Source organism: Lygodium microphyllum, chromosome 15, assembly GCF_053477565.2.
Source record: "Lygodium microphyllum isolate KBCC chromosome 15, Lygodium_microphyllum_v1.1.10, whole genome shotgun sequence".
In the NCBI taxonomy this organism is placed as follows: Eukaryota; Viridiplantae; Streptophyta; class Polypodiopsida; order Schizaeales; family Lygodiaceae; genus Lygodium; species Lygodium microphyllum.
This window is the reverse complement of record NC_141149.1, coordinates 123,345,673-123,369,894: the sequence shown is the minus strand read 5'-3', so window position 1 is coordinate 123,369,894 and position 24,222 is coordinate 123,345,673. Positions and strand designations below refer to the sequence as shown.

The 24,222-nt window shown below is 41.4% G+C and overlaps 1 protein-coding gene across 1 annotated transcript; it reads left to right on the top strand.

Moving 5' to 3' along the window:
- The first annotated feature begins 20,697 nt into the window (after positions 1-20,697).
- On the top strand, positions 20,698-23,238 carry LOC148025012 (pentatricopeptide repeat-containing protein At5g27110-like). The gene has a single exon (XM_087693641.1). The coding sequence runs from the start codon at positions 20,698-20,700 to the stop codon at positions 23,236-23,238; it is 2,541 nt and encodes an 846-aa protein (XP_087549767.1).
- The last annotated feature ends 984 nt before the right edge of the window (positions 23,239-24,222 follow it).

The following is a 24,222-nucleotide window of genomic DNA, read 5'->3' as shown; positions in this document are numbered from 1 at the left end:
ATGTGAAGGCTAAAAACCCCTTATATAAATTCATAGGGAAGGAGATGTTGTTAATGTGCGAAAGCCCTCTTAGCAACATACATGGGATTTTTTCTCCTTTAACTTTGTATCTCAGGCACATACCATTCCATGTTTCTTCTTTTTTGGCCTCTCATGTGGGTGGTGCTACTAAAAACGACAAATGTATTTTCACATTTTTCTTGTTTTTCTTGCATTTCCTACCACATCAATAAATTGTTTTATTCTTTTTTTGAAATTATGGCAAGTGTGATGTAAATGGATCTCTCCCACTCCATCCTTTGAACTTTCATCCTTATCTTCTCTTAAAAGGACTCTAGAGTCCACTTTTGAAGATAGGAGCATTGGGAGATTCAAGATGGTTATTGCAAGTGAGTTCGACTGATATAATGTTGCTTGGTCGATGGAGGTTTATGACTTGATCACATATTTTTGGCATGTCAAGCTAGGGGTAGTGCCACACGATACATGTGCAGGATTCTTCATTGTCATTGGACATAGTGTGAGGTATCACAGCACGACTTTGTGCATCCTCTCCATGTTGCACAATCCCAACATTAGCGTCATGTTGGCCTGTGATATCAAAACAAGGATGTGGAAAGATGTGAGACTACCACCCCAGCTTGTTGGTAGGAATTCTACGATCATGTTGCTTCTTTATCCGAGAAAGGACCAACTCATGCTATTCGCGTGGGTAATGCTTGATCACAAGCCACGTGGGCATTTGTGGGAGCTAAAGCAAGGAGGCCAGAATGGAGCATCAAAGGAGGAGACATGGATGGAGATTGAGCACATGCCTACACATCACTACAAAAGACTAGCAGAAGGTTGGACTACCTCTTTCCCAACTCATATCTATTGTGCGGGGAGTGTCAAGATGATCCTTGAGCAAGGTTTAGCTATGGTGGTTGGAATTCATGGACAAGAAGCATGATGACTTAGACTAGTATTACTCGAGTGAATTAGGCTCCAAGATAGATTAGCTTGGACTTATAAACACAATCTTGAGTAGACATGGAAAATACTGAAAGTACAAAGTACAATACCATTCTCATCAAATGATTGTCAAGTACATTGCTTTATAGTTGCAGAATAGTATCACTTTTCCCTACTGTGCCTATGGGATACATGACAATTCTACTAGGTTGTTGCATATTCCTTGCCTTACTGCTCCATACAAAGAGGCTATCATAGGAGTTTGATCGCATATTTCTCAACACCCCTCCTGAATCACAACCATAGAAACATTGAGTATACAAAGGTTGTCATGAGTGGAACCTTGCTAAGTGAAGACATGGAAAAACCAACCATATAAAGCTAGATATTGTCGTAAGGCCTCACTAAGTGTGTAGAGGCTATAGTGCACATGTTACATGAGGGTTACAAGGCTTATGATTGGAGCATTGATTCAAGTACACATAAGGCTTTAAAAAGTCAATCTAAATAGTGGGAATAGAAGGACTATTGAGGCTTGTCCTTCTCCTCTTGAGTGTCTTCTTCTTCATGGTGTTCTTTGTCTTTAATAGTTGCAAGGTAGGCCTTTTGTGATATTTTCCTGACATGACAAAATTTTTCAATGTGCCCAATTCTTTTGTGGAAGTCACAAACAATATATTTCTTCCATTTGTACTTGTTGTTGACATAGAGCAACTGTTCTTCCTTTAAAGTGCTTGCTTCTTCTTTAACTTTGAGTTTCCTTTCTTCTTCAAGGAGTGATGCTTTTATGTCTACAACTTTGGCTTTGGCATATTAATTATTGTGGTGGAGACATTACCAAATTCTAGAGGAAGACTCTTAAGAAAGACTCCAATGCATACATCTTCATCCGTTTTTAAGTTAATCCCTACAAATTGAGTTAGCAGACTTTCGATATAATCAGGATGAGTTTCAAGAGATGTATTAGCCTTCATATCCAACATGAAAAACTCAATCAACAATCCATATTTTGAAGATTTAGATTGGGCACCAAAAAATGTGTCCGATTGTTCCCACAAGTGGCATGGGATGTATCACATGTGTCTACATGGTGGATATAACTGTCATCAAGTTCAAGCTTTTGATGATTGCTTGGGCTTTGTCATCATTATTTTGCCATACTATTGCAAATGCAACATATTTGGGTTTCTTCTCTTGTCCACTAGTTATTGACCATAGACCTTTCTTCATGAGGATTAGCTTTATCCTTGTCTGCCATAAAACGTGTCCCCCTGTCCACTTGTAGGACATGTCTTAGCAGCCCATCGGGAAGAGAGTCTAGAAAGCGCCGAGTCTAGAAAGCGCCGCTTGGCACTCATAAGGAATGTCACGGGGTTTGCGATCTAGGTCTTCCCGAGTCTGCCACGAAGCGGAAGCATTCCGGCCGTTCCCACTTAGGACCGACCTAAATTAGGGTTTTCCTAATGGTCAAGTTCCTAGGAGGTAGCTAGAGTCGAGTCCCAAACGAACTACTTTGCGCAGAAACATCGGGGTCGAAGCAGATTTATACTGCACTTGGTTCAAGGAGAATGGGAAACGAGAGGGATGCAAAGCTCGACCTCTCTGCCCATAAGGCATAGTCCCATTCCGTTCCCCTAAAACAGCATAAATCAGGAGTCTAGCTCTATAGATTCTAGGTCATTGTTACCTCGCTGTCAATTTATTTGAGAAAAGTTCCTGGCCAACCGGGACTACCCTTCCATAGGACGGACCCAGAGTCACATCCACTGCACTTTCCTCGGGTTGCTTTAGTTATCTAATTACCTACTACATTTAGTTTGACAAGCAAAAATAGCTTCCTTAATTAACCAAATTAATCACTAGTTCCTTCACATAGCTTGAGCACTGACACATAAAAACATTGTCAAGCAAGTTCCTTTTCAACATTTGATCTTTATTTATCAGCCATTGGAATACATCAAATAAACCTGCCCGAAGGCTATTCCAGCAATCCTCAGGGATCACTATTCCATGTTTCACCCGTTGACTAGTATGCGGGCCTCGAGATCCCATCTCAAGTCACGTCAACCTCTTGTGCAAGATCTAGAGGCAAGGGATTTACGGCCAGAGCCTCCCCTAGCACCCAAGCATCCTCCTGCTCCAAGTAGCACCCACGAAGAGACCTCTCGTGGTGGGTTCGGTCCACGTACCTGGCGCGGCTAACAACCCCCTTGGATAGGGTCAGGTAGACAATCGGAGGTAACTGATGCTGCCTCTCCCTCCAGGCTTTCAACCTGAAGCATTAGTTATTTTTCCTGAATTATTTCCTTAAGCAAAGTAGTACAAACAATGCACCTAAGTGTACAATCACGAGCATTCCAATGGTCGTTTGTACGGCCAACTGCTAAGGTGTGATTCCTTCTCTGCGAATGCTTCCAGCATTCGATCCTGGATCGTTCTTGACTTGGCAAGATCCCAAGGGTTTCGTAAGCTGAGTTGCTTGTTTACCCTCTTTCCTTGGGTTAGGGTTTATACCCTGTTGACCCAAATTGTCAATACCTTATGTTTCCTTATATTAAGGTCAATAAATCCTAGGCAACCTCATCGCCCTAACTTGGTCAACTGCTTTCTTGGCAAATTCGTAACTCCCCTAGCTTGGCAGATAAGTCCAAGGAAGAGTGATGTAGCAGGATGACTACTCATCCTCTATAAGATTAGACTTGTACTTAGAACTCGCCAAACTTGGTCTAAGGAGTGGCAATAATGTCTTATGATTTAGACACAAGACTATACGACGTTGTAGCTTGTTGCATGAGATAGGTATCAGCACCTAACTTGTGGGATTATTTTTCTCATCACATGGTATTCCTTGGTCAGGAATACCTTTGATCAAGATGTAGGGTTTGGGAGTCCTATTGACCCAATCCAAAACCTTATCCCTACTAGGATGATAGTCGTTTTGGCCCTAGGGTTCCTAAATTCCTTGTGGAGGTCTAGTGTTTGGTCAATTGATCCTAAGGGTGAGAACCCTAGATCATTCTTGCACGGTGATTAAATAATCCTAACATTTTGTGGATGTGGGTAGGACCTTTAGGATCGAAAATATTACATCGACATCCTAAGTGCGATACTAGGCAGAATTTTATCATAGCTTAACCCTACCTAGCACATTGAGGTGATCGTCATATGCTAACTAATTTTTTTTATAAAACAATCGAAGAAAAGAAAAGCACGAACACCATTCCACACTGAATGGACGGAAGAACTCACTTGCAGAACCACTTAGCACCACAAAATCACGATCACTGCACCTAGGGGTCCTTAAGTTAGGCGTGTCCGGTGGCTTCGGTCGGATGGCTCCACTCCTAACCCCCTAGCCCTTTTTGCTCCCCCACTTCACGCTTAGGGCCCATCAAGGGCAGGACACACCCAAGGAGGTAACACTCACCTTGGGTTAGACCTGTCACCCTAAGCCACTGGCACCGCACCCCCCTTGGCACAAATGGGGTCCTCAAGTGTGGGACATCCCCCAGGTATGCATGTGGTTAGACCCACCTCCCCATTCCACTAGTATGAGCACAATGCACCAACACGCTGAGGAAGCCACCCCCCTTAGGTAGAGCACCGCACCTTCTCCTTCAGGCATCCCAAAAGTGCCAAACCACCAACTTCGGAGGCCCTTGACAACCCATTACATCTAGTTAGCTGCTCCGACAAACATCATTCTTAAGCTTCCACAAGCACCTAAGTTTACATGTGGCCCTTACCCTTACACCAACGCCGAAGTGCCATGGGATTGGCACCCGTCTAGGAGGGGAGTAATGTTAACCCCAAGTCAAGATGGTGAAAAAATGAAGGAAAAAGCAAAAGGAAGATGGAAAAAGAGCAAAGACACGCAGGTGGCCTCTAAAGATGAACCGGGGCAAAAAGCGCAACTTTAAATGAAAAGGCACCTCAAAAAACTTGGAAAACTCTTGTAAAAGAGCGCCAGGCTCCCTCCTCTGCCAATTGTAAAATATTAGATGGGTGTAGGCTAGAGGCACAAGGCTAGAAGAGGGAAATGAAAAAAGGACCTTGCCACAATGGCCAGTCATGTTAAAAAGGGATGGGTGTCCATGAGATTTTAGGGTTTGTATATATAAAGTTGAAAAGTGAATGAGAAGCTCATTCTTGTGTGTGGCAAAAAGTGGCTCTCCTCTTCTTCTTCTTCTTCTTCTTCTTCTTCTTCTTCTTGCTTGAGCTTGTGCTTGAGAGAGGGAGTGTGAGAGTGTGAGGGAGTGAGTATGTGAGGGTGAGGGACCGTGGGGTGGAGAAGCTCTCCATCTTCTCCTCTCTTCTTCTCTTCTCTTCTCTTCTCTTCTCTTCTCTTCTCTTGCTCGCGGTGATGGAGCTTGGAGCATGGAGCTTGAGGATGGAGCTTTCTTGAAGCTTGCACTTGGATTGTGGAGCTACCGGAGTATGCAAGAGAAGAGGTAAATCGAACGGCATGGAGGTAAGCTCACTACACTCGTAGGATCGACGGCGCGTCGGCTAGGTGAGAGATAGCCATTAGAGCTCAGTTGGAATGCTTGAAACAATAAGCGGTCCGTGGGTCTTGGCAGTTGAGCGAAAGCTCCCACACGACCTAAGGAAAAGAAGAATATAATTTCACTAAAGAGCTCAATTTTGATCTTCTATAGTGTCTGCAATAATCACTCAAACCACAATCCCAACTTATCACCTGTATCTCTAGAAAAGAATACTACTAAAGGAAAACTTCATTATTCATTAACACATCTACTAAACAATTAAAAGTCATAACAAATTTGTAAAGGATATAAAAGGTTCTTCAGCTTTCCATCGTAGGCTTTCCATCCACCATCACCATCAATAGTTGAAAAGAGAGCTCTCAAATAAATTATTCAACTAGCACGAACTCATCACATACAAATTATTACAACACACATGCACAAACACAACCATCTAAATGACACCTCCAAAAAAATGTCTCATTAAGAAGCATAGATGATACATCCAGGGGTATCAATGAAGATGATCCCTTTTGAAGGCTTGATGATTACAAAAACGATCCATGGATAAGGACTCATCTACAAATGTCTTGGGAGGATTTTGAAAGAACTGAAGGCAGCACATCCTTTCTAGCAAAACAAGGTATCTGCTAGGTAGACAAAGGGCATGCAAAACGCTCCACTTAGAGACTTTTAATGAGAAAATCTACAAGATTTTGGTTAGTTGAGATCTTAACAAGCTCAACGGACTTGTCCTCAATGACCTCTCAAATAAAGTGGTAATGCACCTCAATGTGCTTTGTCTTTGCATGGAAAACCAGGTTCTTGGCCAACTGAATAGCACTCATAGAATCCGAATGTAGTTGCCTGAATATCATTGTGGGAATACCCCTGTGAATGCATAAAAACATCAAACTTGTGCTACCATTTCCTAGGTGCCTACTTAAGGCCATAGGGACTCTTTCATAATTTACACACTAGGTGGTCCTTGCCATGTTCTACACAAAGCCCTTAGATGCTCCATGTAAATCTCATCATGCAAGTCCCCATGAAAAAAACCCATCTTGACATCCATCTGATAAAGATCCAAGTCAAGTTGAGCAACCAAAGCCAATGCCAAATATAGGATAGTCATCTTCATAGCAGAAGAAAAGACTTCATCAAAGTCCACACCATGTTCCTACTTGATGCCCTTAGCAACCAACTTGGCCTTGTATCCCAGCTCGAGGAGTCCAGGGGTACTTTTTAGCTTGTACATCCACTTACATGGCAAAACACGCTTGCCACTAGGCAAAGGAATGAAATCCCATGTATAATTTTTTTGCAATGAGTCATACTCTGATTGCATGGCCCTCTCCCAAGAGTGACTATCACCTCTATGCATGGCCTCATTATAAGTAAGAGGCTCACCAGCATCTATCACCGTAACATAATCCATAGAGGCTCAAACTATGTAGGCTATCATCTATCTCTAGTAGACCACCTCAAAGCTAACTATGGGGATTTGTATATCATGTGGAGCATCAGGGACTTGGGCCACTAGGGCATCAAATGCTGCTACTTCAAACTGTCTAGCTTGCTGCATAGTAATAGGAGGCTTCTCCTAAAATATCACTTTGCATACCTCAACAACATGTTCAGGCTTCTTATGCATTTTCTCTCATGGAAAATAGCATAATAGCTATGAATAACCTTTCGAGCCTGTGGATCCATAGGCGATAGCCCATCTCACCTACATCTCCATAACCAAGAAAGATGCATTTCCTAGACTTAGGATTCAGCTTGTTGTGCTTATCTTGGATACATGGTAGAAAGTGGCACAACCAAAGACACGCAAATGAGCATACGAGGAAGCTTTTCCAGACCATACAGCCTCTGCAATGTGATAGTCGAGAGTAGTACATGGGGACAAATTTATCAAGTGTATGGCAATAGTAACTTCCTCAACCCAAAAATATTGTGGAAAGCTTGCCTGGCTAAGCATACTATGATGAACTTGCTCCTAAATCGTTCTATTCATGCGCTCAACCATACCATTCTAGGGTGGGGTATATGGGGCGGTCATCTGACACAGTACCCCTCTCATCACAAAACTGCTCAAAGGCTTTAGAGATATACACACCACCATTATCTAACCTTAGGTATTTCATCCTATACCTAGACTAGTTCTCAATCAAAGCAAGCCAATGTTGAAATGTAGCCAAGACTTCCTATTTTTGCTTAATAGGATATGCCTAGACCTTATGTGTATAGTCATCAATGAACATAACAAAATACTTTGCACCACCTAACAAATTGCACGGCATGGGACCATATATACCCAAATGAACAAGAGCTAATGGCTCACCCATGCGTGTCATACCAAACTTTTTATGCATATCATGTGTCTATCTACCATATTAACAATCATCACAAGACTTAAAGCACTTATAGTCGAGGGGTGGAAGATACTGCAACAAATGAGTTAGCATTTTCATTCCTTTCAAGGACATATGCCCAAGGTGATGAAGCCAAAGTGATACATGTGAAATTGCATCCATCGCCAAAATATGGTCAATTGATCCAGATACAAGCAAGAAGTAGAGAGTATTGGACTTAGCACCACGTGCAATGACAATATTCCCATGTGTAATCTTCCATGAGGAATCACCAAAAGAAACTACATAATCTCCATCATCCAAAGTGCCATCAGAGATCAAGCTCTTTGTGAGAGCCAGTACATGACATACATCATGAAGAGTAAACATGCAACTTAAACCAAATTGCAACTGAACATGTCAAGAATCGTGTGGTGGGGGGACTTGCTCAAGATGCTACACCGAACACACACAGAATACACAAGGAGAAGCTCACTCAAGAGACAAGAAGAGAGATGGAGGCTAGAACATTTTCTTGCTGGTTTCTTCTTCTTCTTCCACACACTTTACAATGTACACAAAGTATAGATAAGATACAACATAAAGGAAAGTGGCCTACTAAGTCAAACAATGCATAACCGACTACACTAGTCGACTGGCGCTATAACTATGCCAGTTGTAAATAGGTGTAACAACCTGAATATAATAAGTAATGAGTCAGTGGCCATGTGAGAGTCATAATGACCACCAACGTGCTAAGTGTAGACGTTTGGACCCATCTAACCAAGCGGTCCATCATTAATGTCCGCATGTGTTGAGCTTGTAATCTCAACACTCCCCCTCAAGCTCAACTGCATCTCTGCAACTCCAAGTAAGCTTCGAAACTTTTGAAGCTTCTATGTACCCAATGCCTTCGTGAAGATGTCAGCTATATGATCCTGTGTGCTGACATACACCAAGTCAATCTCACCTGCTAGTACCTTCTCTCTCACAAAGTGGTAGTGTACCTCAATATGTTTTGTCCTGGCATGGAACACAGGGTTCCTAGCCAGCTGTATACTGCTCATGTTGTCACAATAAATGACAACTAGACCTTCCACCTGCACATCTAAATCAGCCAATAACTTTTGCAGCCATACTACCTCACATGCTGCAATAGCAGTACCTCTATACTCAGCCTCTGTACTCGACAAAGCAACTGTAGATTGCTTTTTGCTGCTCCAAGTAACTGCTGCACTATCAAGAGAGAACATGTATCCTCTGCATTGTGCTTAATCTTATAAACCCACTTACATCCAATAGCTTTCTTGCCCTTCGGCAATGATACTAGATCCCAAGTCTTATTGGCCTCTAATGCAACCATCTCCTCATCCATTGTTGCATCCCAATGAGTATGACCAACATCATCCTCAAAACAAGTGGGCTCAATATCCTCAACTAGTTTCACCATATAAGCATAATGATGAGCTTCATAACCTTCAAAACCAAATCTTTTAACAGGGTATATGACCCTGCTAGATATGTGTACCACCGAATCACTGAATGGAGCCTTTATGTTACTCTGAGCTCTCTGTACACTTGATGTCCTAACAGAAGGAATACCAAGCTCTCTGAGTCACTGGAGTCTCCATCAAGAACTGCATCAATGCCATCTGACACTTTATTCTTTCCTTTGTCTTTACCTATAGTACTACTAGGTGCACCTGAAGATGTAGAGCTACTCCTTAGTCTCCCAGACCAAGGACTACCAGATGATGCCTCTGGTCCACTAAGAGTCCGTGATTCTTGCTTTTCAGCCTGCACATGAGTGTCATGATCATCATCATCATCCAATGCATCACCACTAGATGCATACCAACTGCTCATTTCATCAAAGATGGCATCCCTTCTCACTCTGAACTTACATGTGACAGGGTTATAATAGTAATACCCTTTTTGCTCTAAAGAGTATCCAATAAAGACACATTTTTCTGCCTTTGGATCAAGCTTCTTCCGTAGCTCATCTGGCACATGAACATATGCAACATATCCAAATACCTTTAAGTGGGATACATCAGGCTTCTTGCCAGTAAAGCATTCTTCAGGAGTCATCCCATGAACTGCAGCAGCTGTGGGAGTTCTATTCATAATGTAGACAGCAATATGGATAGCCTCAGACCAAAAATGTTTGGGCATATTCTTTTCAGCCATTAATGCCCGTGTAACTTCTGCAATATGCCTGTTTTTTCTTTCTGCAACACCATTTTGATGTGGGGTATACCTGCATGTGAACTGTCTCTTTATCCCATGAGACCTCAAAAAATCACTGAACTCATTCGAGAGGTACTCTCCCCCTCCATCTAACCTCAAGTACTTTACTTTCAAGCCTATTTCTCTTTCAACTACAGCCTTGAAAGTTCTAAAGTGCTCAAACACTTTACTCTTTTTCTTCATAATATATACCCACAACTTTCTAGAACAATCGTCAATGAATGTGACAAAGTATGAACTGCCTCCAAGAGATACATTTTGTGTAGGCCCCCAAATATCTGTATGCATAACATCAAGGATATTTCTGCTTACATCTTTGTCATGTGAAAAGGGTTGTCTTGCCTGCTTACCAAATTGACATGCTTCGCATACCTTATGAAATTCTGCAATTCTAAATGTAGGCAAGCCTGTAACCAACCCTTTGGACTGCATTAGTTTCAGCCTTTGTACATTTGCATGTCCAATGCGTTTGTGCCAAATTTCAATATCTGCAACAACACCTTTTCATTTAGCATACATAGCAGCATTCATAGTAGGAATTCTAACATCCAGAGTAAACATACGTCCAACTCTACTTCCCTTTGCAACCAACCTGCACTTGTCATTGAAGTCTTCTACAAAGCAGCCCTTTGCATTAAATCTAACTTGCAGCCCTTGCTCTACCATCTGACCGATTGACACCAAGTTCTTTGTAATAGATGGCACATGTAATACATCTGAAAGACTCTTTGTCTTACCATCATGCAAGGACAAGGGAACTTTTCCAATGTGTGAGATTGGGTGGTATGAATCATCACCTGTCTGCACATAACCTGTATTTTGCAAATCCTGCATCTCTCCAAACCATTCTGCATGGCTGGTCATATGATTGGATGCACCTGAATCAACATATCAAACATCATCATGTGTTCCCTTTCCTGTAATAGCATTCAGCATATGCTGCATAACAAACAGACGTTCATTTTTTTCTTCATTCTGTCGTAAAAATAATGCATAGTTTCCTTGCTGCAACTTACCACTATGAATATCATCTTTCTTAGCATAACATTGGGCTGCAATATGACCTATTTTGCCACAGTAGTGGCACACAATACCAGAGTTGTTAGAACCTCTATTCTGCCATCCACCTCTTCCTCTAAAGCCCCCCCTGCCTCTAAAGTTACCACGACCTCCTGAAACCTGCATATCGCCAAATTGCTGATTCAATCTATTTTGCTGGTTATCACTACCACGTCCTGTACCATGACCTGCTGCGTCCCCTTCCTGAACTGGAGTAGAAAGCTTGGACCTGTTCACTACTTTTTTTAGATGTCTCACTCTACATGTTGATCTCTTCAGTGATCATAAGGGAGACCAACTCATCAAATTCTAGAAATGGCTTTCTGACATATACGGAAGTTACAAAAGACTTCCAAGCCTTTTCATTGTTAAGTCCACCCAAGGTAGATGACACCAAATCATCATCATCAGGCATTGCATCAATCACTGCCAAGGCATCTGCAATGCTCCTTACCTTCGGTGCATACTCATTGGTAGACATCTTTCCTTTCTTCAATGTATTCAACCTTGCTTGAGTTGAATCCTTCGTGCCTTTGTATTTACGGAAAACATACTTTCAAGTATGGTCCAAGCTACATATGAATTCTTTGCATTTCTAATATGTCCCAGCATATTATTGTCAATTACTACAGATAACCAATACATGACCTTTTTGTCTTTTGCATTCCATTCCTTTCGTGCCTTTGTCTCTTCTGCAGTTGGAGGATCACTCACCTCCGGCTGCTTTCCATCACTTGAAACAAACTCATAGAGGCCTTTTCCAATAAGGTTCGTGACACGAAACTTCCATGAAGGGTAGTTATTCTTGTCGAGCTTCTCAATGATGGGCTTTCCACTGTTCACTGCCATTATCACAAAACTAATACCAAACAGTAAGCAAATCTTCTGCAACCCTCGACCTGTAGTGCACAGCAATACACCAGACAGCCTTTTTCACTGTCTGCTCAGCAATACATGCAATCTGCAACTAGTTTGCAGATAAACCTTGTGTTTATTCGCTGGTAAACACCTTTGAACTTACATATCTGAAATCTGTAACCTGTGCACCTGTATACGGCAGACACAGCTGAAATTGCAGGATACCTTGAACTGCTGTCCGCAATCTTGCGGGACTAAAATGGGACCTGAAATGACCTCGGATGGCCAAAATAGCAGCAGGAAAGCCCTAAAGAGTCTACTGCAGAATACACGGCGCTCTTCGCGCACACCAAATCTCATTGCAATTTGAGATTTTTGCTCTGCCCTACTTTCAGTGCCTCCACAGGCACTATCCAAGAGAAGAAGTAGAAAATGGAAGAGTTTCTTACACGTTGCTTGCTTGCTCAAATCCTTGGCTCCTCTCCTTTGCTTTAGCCTTCAAAACCAACCTCAATCAGTTGGTGCAGCTCTGATACTATGTCAAGAATCACGTGGTGGGGGAACTTGCTCAAGATGCTACGCCGAACACACACAGAATGCACAAGGAGAAGCTCACTCAAGAGACAAGAAGAGAGATGGAGGCCAAAACGTTTTCTTGCTGGTTTCTTCTTCTTCTTCCACACACTTTACAATGTACACAGAGTATAGATAAGATACAACATAAAGGAAAGTGGCCTACTAAGTCAAACAATGCATAACCGACTACGCTAGTCGATTGGCGCTATAACTATGCCAGTTGTAAATAGGTGTAACAACTTGAATATAATAAGTAATGAGTCAGTGGATATGTGAGAGTCATAATGACCACTGACGTGCTAAGTGTAGATGTGTGGACCCATCTAACCAGGCGGTCCATCATTAATGTCCGCATGTGTTGAGCTTGTCATCTCAACAAAACATTACCAATACAAATTAACTCCAATGCTAGGTCATTACCCAAACAAACATATTCAGTCAAACTGTGATAGGAGTGAAACCACTCGCTATGAGGGGTCACATGAAAGAAAGCCCCTAAATCTATCATCCAACACTGAGTATACCCTAACAAAGCATAAGTCAGCTATGAAGTATCAAGAGAAGAAGGTACAAGTATAAAATCATCATTAGAATCAATCTACACAACATTAATCTCTTCAATCTTAACATTGGACTTGTTAGGGACAATGCTACGATCATCATTTTTGTCATGTACTTTACTCTTTCCCTTTTCTTTGCTCTTGTCTTCGCACATGTTATGGCATTACGATCAAATATGCCTTGGTTTCCCACAATATTGTGACAAGTCAATGAGGACTTATGGTCACAAGACTTGCTGTGAGACTGTATGTCCATATGACTGAGAGTCTTTGCCCTAGCAGTCAGTCATTACCGCCCCTACCATTTTTTCCCCTAGCTATCAAAGCATGAGAGGTGTAGGAAGCATCAATATTCTTTTTGTTAACCTCTTTAGTCAAGAGTGCACCCTCTACATCCTGCAACTATAACCCATCAATAGGTATGTTGACACACATAGCAATACAAAAGGTATCCCATGATTCAAGTAGTGTAACTAAGAGAAACAAGGGAAGAAGAGTACCCTTGAATTCAATCCTCTGCAAAGACAAATGATTGATAATGGAATGAAACTCATTTAAGTGAGCTAATATAGAAGTACCCCATAATGAAGGCAAACAAATGCACAAATTGTCAAAATAGGTTGTTGTAATTACTACAAATAGCCCTAAATCACTACCAGATCAAGCTAAAAACAAGGGGTATTGAGCAAGGAATGAACTGTCCACAAACTCAATGCAAAGAACTATCAAATGAAGTTGATTGCTCGCATAAATAGTGCAATAAAGTGCAATTATAGCATGCTGAAAATGAAGCACATCAGTAAGAAATCGATGCGAAAGAGGGGAAATCATTGATATATGACAAACTGCAACTGCCAAGGAATAGCTCCAACTAGTAGTGAGTGAATATGTAATTGGCACTAAGAACTGTCAAAGAATTAGTGTGTCAAACTGAGATATATCCCATAGACATAACCATCATGTATAGAGTGGGTCTCAAGGGTAACAGAAGAGACCAACTAGAGGCACAATACACTAAGCAATGTAACAAAAGCTCAGTACATAACCAAAACTCGGTTGCATACATCACTGACAACATCATGACATAGATAGGTGCGAGCCCAAAGTAATGTCAGATCAGCCCACTAAGCATCAGCCATGTACATAAAGTATGATGAGAGCATATATATGTCACCAAGTCCCATGGTCTCACTATAAGACCCTCAAGCTCAACTATGTAACCAAAAGCTCAATGTAATATCCAAATTTCAAGAACTCGATCCCACTGGAACAAAATTCAAATTCTAGGTGAGCAAAAAAAGCTCAAAACATCATGTGGAATGAATCCATACATCCAAGATCCAAGTAGCATATAGGTGGGGAGCATCCAACCCAAGTAACTTGCAGAGTTCTTACAAGAGTATCAAATAATCATACATAATAGTGAATGACAATCAATGTCAAGCTTTAAAGCTCCAATCTCAGTTCAAAGGTGATCCGGAAGCATAACCAAGCATGTAACATGAACCATAAGTATCGATACATCACCTGGAATAATCAGTAAAGCACTCGAAGCAATAGGCATATGCTTTCACTGATAAAGTAGCATTCAACCCTAGTTATTATAGCATTAAAAAACCTTTGTAAAACTTAGCAAAAGATGCTCAAATTAGTCCCAAATCATTCCAATACATTGAATAACACCTCTAGATGATCTGGCATCAAATAGACATCTTGGTAAGCATAAGTGACCTCCAGACAATGAATGAAGTGTTATCTTGAACTCTATGATAGTAAATTGTCGCAAACTATGAATCAATGGCTACTTCCCAAGAGCCACCAACTAATTCCCAATGCCAAATACAACGGTTTAAAGGTGTTGCCAATGATCATCAGGGATGTCAAGAGTGCCAAGAGCCTGTTAGAGGCTAGAGGAGTGATCGGGCTGAGTAGGTGAGATTAGCAGGCCAAGAACATATGCAAATCACACTGCCTATCGTCCTGGAGGGGATGCAAGATGGGGTGCGGCAAATGGGGGGCAAGGCAAGCTCTAGGGCTAGCCAAAGAAGGCCTAGAAGCGGTCCAATAAGATGTGATGAACTTGGGAAGGGAGTGGCATCGATACATACCACATCAATTTGAAGCCATGGCTACCATTGAAACTATGAGAACTAAAGCTTTTCTCCAAAGCTAAAGAAATGTTAGGTTGAGCTCCTCAATGCAAGTGCAATGGCTCTAATACCAATTCAAGGGAGTGAGCCCTAAAGTAGAAGCACGAAGCAGAAGCAAGAGCTATGGTGGAAGGAGCAAGAGCAAGAGAGAGAGAGTGAGACACAAGATATGGGAACTCCAATAGTCCCAATGTGTGGCCAACCTTCCCTTTATTCAAATGTCACTAAAAGAATAAAGAATGAAGTGATAGTGATGGGTGCCCACCACTTGCAATGTATAGGTGTGCGGATATGTGGATATTATCAGTGTAACTAATACACGGGTAGCTAGGCACAAGCACCGTTAACCCCAACACTTTTTACCTATAGGGATAGGATGCGAGATCATCTAGGGATATAGGATGCATGAGATTATGGGTAAAAATAATGTATTGTCCGCATGAGATTATGGGCAAAAGAATGCATTCTCTACATGTTGGAATGTCAATTGCAACCTAGGATAGGATGCAAGATCACCCAGTTCTACCCTTAGAGTCATTTCAAAATGGGACATTGATTTTGTGGGCCCAATCAACTAGCAACTTGTCAAAGCAAAAATGAATACATATTGGTATGTACGGACTATTCTACCAAATGGGTTGAAGCAAAGTCTTTGAGAGACAACAAAGCAGCAAGTGACAAGGTTTGGCTATCCAATTGAATGAGTTAGTGACTAAGGTAAGCAATCTCTGCTAAGGGAGCTTACTTCAAAATATATGACATTACATAAGAAATCTACACCACCGTACCATTCACAAGCTAATGGATAGCCTAAAATCTCCAAAAAAAATTTGTTGTGCATCTTGAAGAAGATTGTTTGTGACAATTGCAAGGACTAGGATATCAAGCTAGATTGAGCTTTGTGGTCCTTCAGGACTACTTACAAGATTACCATAGTTTGACTCTATTTAAGTTGGTGTATTAAATGGAAGTGGTATTATCCATGGAATTCATAGTGCCTAATTTGAGGATTGTTGTTACTCGTAGATTTTCTCCAAAGGAATCACTTCATAATAGGTTAAGCAACAAGCTGATGCAATTGGAAGAAGATAGAAGTATAGCTCGCTACCTATTAACTATAGTACAAACAAGTAGACAAGCTTGGAGGTTAACCATCATGTGGAAAGAAGATTTTCAAGAATGGAGTAATGGTCTCTGTAATTTGAAGCTCAAAAAGCAACCTAGTGAGCTCAAGCTCTACTATACTGGACCATATGAGATAGTCGAAGATGTTGATCAATGTACTTTTTGTGCTAGTTATGTTGCAGGGTGACATAATTAAACCTATAATCGATGGTTTTACATTGCGAATGACTCATATAAGGATTCGTAAACCAAGCAAGTAGTGGATATTAACTTGATTCAAGTAATTGCAACAATGCTTGAAGTGGGAGCTCAAGATTCTTTGGATATTTTGATTATTTGCAAGTCTTATGGGCCTAATAGTCTTCAAGTTTTGCTAGTGTTAAATTGCATAAGTATGGCAAAAAATCTAATATTTGAAGTGGAATTTTCTTGATGAAAAAGAAAAACAAGTCCTATTCCTATTGTAGGAAGTGTGAGATTTTCTTCATGGGATCACAATCTTGCTATAGGTAATGGGAACTCTTTTGAACTTGGAATATTTCTTGCAAAAGAGTATTGTTCATGTGGAATGGTGGAAAGGCCAAGAGTATCATAAGGATTTTTCAAAAGTCTTTATGACATTAGTGATATGGATTTTAAATGGTCTTTTCTCATGTTCCTAAGTTGCACTTTTTGACAAGATGTATGACAAATTGTGTTTAGCTATGAAGCTTCATGAGGGATAATAGGTCATTAGTTCTAACTTTCAATAAGACTGGAGACAACTTAAGCATGTGACATCAAGTCTTTATGGAATGTTAAGGATAGCTTGTAATCACTGGAGTGAGATGGATGTATTTTCTTGTAATTTCACTCATAGTTTGGAGGAAAGGTTAGTCAAAGCCAAAAAGGGTATGGCCAACAAAACCTCACAAAACTTGATGCCAATTTTATATTGGTCCTTTGATGAGCATGCCCTTCCTTCACATTGATTGGTATCATACACTAAATTTTGCGTTAACTCCTCTATCTTAGATGTCTCCTCTTTCATATAGCATGGCCAAGACTAGGGCATATAAGGTGCAAAAACTAGCTATCAAGAGGCCAAGGTAGCAAATTCATGATGATAATAATGATGACTTTGAAGCAACCAATAGTCCACTAGAGGCTATACAATCCAAAAAGGAGGGGGTGACATCCAAATCCATGCATATGGCTACTGCAAAATGAAGGAGGTGAGTTGCCCACTCCTTTAGTGGATCCTATGCTTCATGTGGATATATCTAATGCCAACACTTGAGGGTGGTTATTGCAAATTGGATTCCTTAATTTTGCTAAGATATCCTATGATGCAAATGATGATGCTACCATTGTTGGGATGCAAAAGAAAGTCAAGTTTTCAAAAGTCAAATTGGATACTATACCTAAGAAGATGGATACCCTACATGATGTACTTGGTATTCATGAGGATAAAAATCCATTGGCTTCTTCTCGTCTGCCTCAAAGCTTGGATGTACCTTGTGCTTGGGCAAATGGATGCATCAATTTTTGGTTGACTTGCAAATTTTGTGCAGTTAAGTTGGATATAGTCCAAATATTATAGCAACAAGTTAAGGATGAAAGAGAGGCGAAAGATATTATGATCATGGAAATGCATAAAATGAAACAAGAGTGTCAAGGGGGCTACAAAAGATGATTGGAAGTAGGCTGAAGTGGGAAGAGTTGATTAGAGAAATTCACGTTGAATTTTTTGCATATGTTTTGTTGATGCCTTTGCTAAGCCTGGTGTGCTATTGAGAGGTGAATGGTTAATGATGATACTTGAAGTATCTCACGAAAGGTCCCTGACAAGTTAGAGAGGCCTAAAGAGAGCTAAGTATCAATGGTTACCTTGATGGGGGCTGAAACCATGAGTTGAAGCTTCCAAGTCTAGGTTGAAGTAAAGCTGAAGGAGATGCTCCCCAAACCAATGCTCTAATACCAATTTAAGGGAGGAAGCCCCAAGTGGAAGCCCGCAAGCAGAAACAAGAGCTATGGTAGAAGAAGCAAGAGAGCAATGGAGCAAGAGCAAGAGACACAAGATGTGGGAACTCCAATAGTCACAATGTGTGACTGGCCTTCCCTTATTCAAATGTCACTAAACGAATAAAGAATGAAGTGACAATGATAGGTGCCCACCACCTGCAATGTATAGGTGTGCGGATACTATCAATGTAATGAATACATTGGCCGTTAGGCACAAGTGTCTTTACCCCAACATATGTAATCTCAAAGATAACTGAATTCATCTTGTATGTGTGATGTATAACCATGGAAAATTTGTTGTTGAGAGGAGGCTCAAATAGTAATGTCAAACCTATCATCGCATTTGATAAACTAATTGAACAATGTAGATAGTGAGGAAATAACCAATGGATGCTCCTTGAAGGACTGCTCCAAATTAATCCTTCACTTGATTCAAATGATATCTTAAATTTCATACTTCTAGATATCTTCTAGATACAAAGACCTAAGGTCATCATGATAAACCTTTGTCCCATGTTCAGATACACTCTATTCACAACATAATTGCTCACAAAAGGTTTGAAAATTGTGATATTAACTCTTTGCTAACTCTATAGGACATGCTAGCCCTCCAGCCTCTTGGTACTCTTAATCATGCTATATCATCTTCACACAATAGGCTTCCTAAGAAAATGGGTAGATGCCAGGATTACCAAAAGAATGATGTGTGGACTACAAGGAGTACATGATCTCTTGCTTTGATTGCCCAGTGGAGCTTCTAAGTGTTCACAAAAGAGGAGTACTACTTGAATAAAGTGATTGAAAATTTATTGCCTACCTTCTTGGTCATTCACTAGAAATCCCCACCTATTCCCCTCAAGAAAATGGCCAAGTTGAATTGTGAATAAGATATTCCTTGATGTGTTGACAACAATAGACTTTGTGACTGGGGGGAACTAGGATAATAAGCTCATGGCAACATTATGTGCTTATAGAATTGGTGACAATAATGCCAAGGACAAACTCTTCTCGATGGCCCATGAAATTGATGCCATTGTGCCTATAAAGTTTCTAGTCCCAAGCTTAAGGATAGAAAAATAAGAAAGGTGGACAATATTGAAGAACTACAAACAACAGATACACAGAACTAGGAGTCAAGAAGAAGCTTACATAGTCACCTTCAATATGATAGAAATGGCCAAATGTAACATTTTAAAAGCCCACTTATGTTTTTCTTATTAGGAGAAACTTTGATTCCATGGTTGATAAGAGCACCTTCGAGGTTCCACAATATTCACTTAAATTTGAGCATATCACTTTGAATTGTTTTTCTTTTGACCCTTTCATTGAGAGTAAACTTGGCGATAGCAAAAGCCGATTGCATGCTTTGTAGAATCGTGTGAAAAATGAGGGGCCAAATTAAGTTGCCATGGCAATGTCCCCCTTGCCTTACTTTGCTTGATATGCTTGATTCTCAGGTGCACGAATTGTTTTTCTTTTGACACCCTTTCATTTGAGAGTAAACTTGGCAATAGCAAAAACCAATTGCATGTTTTGCATAATCCTTTCATAAATGAGAGGCAAGATTAAGTTTCCACAGCATTGTCCCCCTTGCCTTAGCTCGCTTTATATGCTTGATTCGCAAGTGCACAAGTACATGTGCATTACATGCATTTGCATTCATACATACATACACACATGTTATAAGGGTTACATGTCCACATACATACATACATACATATGTGTGTTTGTGAGTGTGCATACATAAGAAAATTTGAACAAATTCCCATTGTAATTCTTACATTGTTAATTATGACAATATTGTGAGCTTTGCAAGTGAGGGAGGGATTGCCCACCTAGCTAGGTGTGGTGTGGGGTAGACCCCAAGCCTCTCCACTACACCTAGCTAGGTTTGTGATCCCTCCCAAGCAAAAGTTGACGATGTTGAACACTATAGGCAAAGCCAAGGGGGAAAAAGGCCCTTTCAACCCCTACAACCCTATGCCCCCCACTGCACCTAGCTAGGTATGTGATGCCTCTCAAGCCAAGCTAATGATAATGAACACTGTAAGCCAAACCAAGGAAAAAGAGCCTCTTGCCGTAGTCGACAGTCCCCCCACCATACCTAGCTAGGATCCTCTCTTAGAGAAGCTCATGATGGAGAACACCACAAGCAAAAACAATTGAAAAAGAAAAAGAAAAAAAGCCCCTATTGCCACGTTGGAGAATGTCAAAAAACCTTCTTCATTCTTCTTATTTGCAAATTCTTTTGTAACCCTGGCTAGACAGATGCAAAACATGGTCTGATTCAGGGAACACGGCCTGATTTAGGGATGGGATGCAGGCGGAGTTGCCTGCAGTGGTAGAGAGCCTGATCGGGCCCCTGCTTCAATGCCGCCATAAGAAGAGCCTGAATGATGCTAAACGCCTCCATGCATACCTGCAACACCAGGAGCTGGAGCTCCATCCGGTCCTGGGCAACTTCCTGATCCCCATGCTTGTCGACTGTGGGAGCTTGCCCCAGGCCCGCCATGTCTTCGACCGGCTGCCGCAGCCGAACGAGCACTCCTGGACTTCCCTCATCTGCAGCTACGTCGAGGCCGCGCAGCCCCACCCTGCCCTTGGCCTCTACCGCCACATGCTGATGCAACAGGATGAGCCTGTTCTACCTAATAGGGCCATCTACCTGGCCCTCCTCCATGCCTGCACCGCCCTGAAGGATGTCGAAACCAGCCGTGATTTGCATGCTGAAATCACCAAGCGTGGGTTGGACCAGGACATTTTCGATGGTAGTCCTGTTGTCGGCAACACACTTGTGGATGTTTATGCTAAATGCGATCTTCTTGCAGAGGCATTCCACTCGTTCAGCCAGCTGCCATTCCAAAGTGCTGTATCATGGACTGCGTTGATGGGGGCATATGCAGAACAGGGACTTGCTGAGGAAACGTGGGACTTGCTACTCAAAATGCAGCTGAATGGGATAACGCCTGATTCTGTGACATTTGTGTGCAGCCTGAGAGCATGTTGTACTACCAGAGCTTTGGAAACAGGACAAAAAGTGCATGCGGAAACGACCAAAAGAGGCTTGGAAAGAGGTCTTTATGTGGGGAGTGCCTTGCTGGATATGTATGCTAAATGCAGCACATTTGCAGAAGCACGCCTGGTGTTTGACACATTGCCAGGGAGAGATGCAGTTTCTTGGGCTGCTCTAATTGCAGGATACGCTGAAGCAGGGTTTAGTAAGGAAGCCGATAAATGCTACTATCAAATGAAAGTTGAAGGTATTTCCCCTGATTTGGTCATATTTATTTGTACCCTGAAAGCTCGTGGGAGCACTGGAGAGTTAGAAACAGTTTATGAGATACATACTGATCTAACTACCAGGGGGTGGGAAAGCGGGCTATTTGTGGGCAGTGCACTAGTTGATGCATACATCAAATGCCATGCACTCCCAGAAGCACAGCATGTATTTAATGGTTCGCCCGCTCAAGATACTGTTGCATGGAATTCACTAATTAAAGGGTACATTGAACATGGGCTTGCTGATGAAGCATTAACCTGTTTCCACAAGATGCTACTGGAGGATTTGTCTCCTGATTTAGTTACATTCATTTGCAGCTTGAAAGCATGTGGTATTAAGGGAGTCTTAGAGACTGGGCAAGAGATCCATACTGAAATAACAAAAAGGGGTTTGGAGAAGGAGCATTACATGGGAAATGCATTGCTGGACATGTTCACCAAATGTGGCTCACTTGCAGAAGCACAACAGGTGTTTGACACATTGTCGGTCCAAGATGCAGTCTCATGGAATGCACTGATTGCAGGCTATGCTAGTTGTGGGCTTGATGAAGAAGTATTGAATCACTTCCGTGGGATGCAGCTGCAATCTGTGTGTGTGGACGCTCTGACATTTGTTCTCTGCTTGAAAGCTTCTGGCAATTTAGGAGCCTCTGAAGTAGGCAGGGAAGTACATTCAGAAATCATGAAGCTAGGGTTGGAAGGCAACCTTCACGTGAGTAGCATGTTGGTAGACATGTATGGCAAATGTGGATTCATTGCGGAAGGACAAAAAGTCTTTGACAAGCTGCCTGCTCAGAATATTGTCTCATGGAACACTATGTTAAAGGCATATGGTGAGAACCATGAGGGTGACATGGCAGTAAAGTGTTTTGAGGACATGAAAAAAGAAGGCCTGGAGCCCAATTCTCTCACATTTACCTGTCTTCTTGCTGCATGCAGCCATGCTAGCTTAATTCTTAAGGCCCAGGAGTATTTTAAGCTGATGATCAACAGGTATGCCATTGAACCAACACAGGAGCACTATGCTTGTATGGTTGATCTTTTGGCTAGATCAGGGCATGTTTATGAGGCAGGCAAATTGCTTGCAGCCATAGAGTCTCCTTTATCCAGCCTAGCGGTAAAAGCACTTCTGACAGCCTGTAGAATTTATGGGAAAGTGGAATTAGGAGAGAGATGCTTTCAGCAGCTTGTTGAAGTCAACCATGAAGATGCTTCTGCATACTCCTTGATGAGAGATTTATATGCAAGTGTTGGCATGTTGAATGATGCAAATAGAATAGAGGAAATGAGGAGCTATGCAGGGGCAAAGAAGAAGCCTGGCAGTACATCAATTGAGGTGAACCAAAAACCTCACAAGTTCATTGTTAGCATCAAGAGAAGCCCAAACATCTCAGAAATGCTGAAAACTTTGAGGCATCGTATAAAAGATGAAGGATATATGCCAAATTTAGATCAGGTCTCAGGGCATATACTCTATGAACAGAAGACATCATCTGACTTTGTACATAATTTTCATTTTCATTTAAACATAACTTCAGATAATTTTGCTACTTTGCACGGACTTCAAACACAATCTTAGAACACGACATGTTACCTCTTGCTAACTAGTCATCATATTACATGTGCATGCTCTTATTTATGATGGCACATAAATGACAATCTGTTATTATATCAGTTTATAAGGGTAGAGAATCATGCGCCTGTGCTAATCGGAAGATCACCAATATAATTCACCAGTAAGATATCACATGCCAGTTCCTCATCACCAGACCCCTGATTCTAGCTCACCACTCAAATTCTCAGATCCTAAGCATAAAGGATGAAAGCATAGTCATAATTTGTTACCAAGTATCTTCACTACATTTTTAGGATAATTGTGGGACTCTACTGTTACAATTGCTTTACCAGAAAAGGTCTCTGCAAAAGAATGTTTTTGTATCTGTAGCTCATTTTGATTTAAACTATGTCATTGATGAACATGTGATGCAGCACCTATAAAAACTGACATCCCTAGGATAAATTAAGGTTGCAAGAGCACGACTTTAAAGATGGCTAATGGGTCTTTAAGCCTCATCACAAAACCCCACAAACACTCCATAATTTGGCAATACCAAGTATGTATGTGGTGATGGTGCATGTGATCTTCTTCCATCAAAAACTCCTGTCTGGGATATGGAGCCATGGGTGAGGCCTCGAGGCCTGGCTTTACAAGCAACTAGGAAGTGCTTCCAAGCCACCTGAATATGAAAATTGATGGTCACCACCTGATTGATTTTTCAGTTGATCTGTGGAAGGGCCACTCTAAAAGTGGGCAAACTAGTAAAAGTTTTTCCACTTTTCCACCCTCTTATTACCATTATTCACATGCACAAAGCTCGTTATAGATTTGCCAGCTCCTCACAAGTGTCTAATCATTTTCTCGTGACCAAACACTAGGGAGAGGCCAAACAATGACATATACACAGACATACAGATTTGGAGGGAAAATACTAAGATTTGGAGGACTAATTAAAAAGACATTGCAGAAAGGCTCTCTATCGGCTCTCATTGAGTCCCTTAATTC

Coding starts and splice junctions, on each gene's coding strand:
- LOC148025012 (XM_087693641.1), top strand. CDS start 20,698: ATGCAGGCGGAGTTGCCTGCAGTGGTAGAGAGCCTGATCGGGCCCCTG.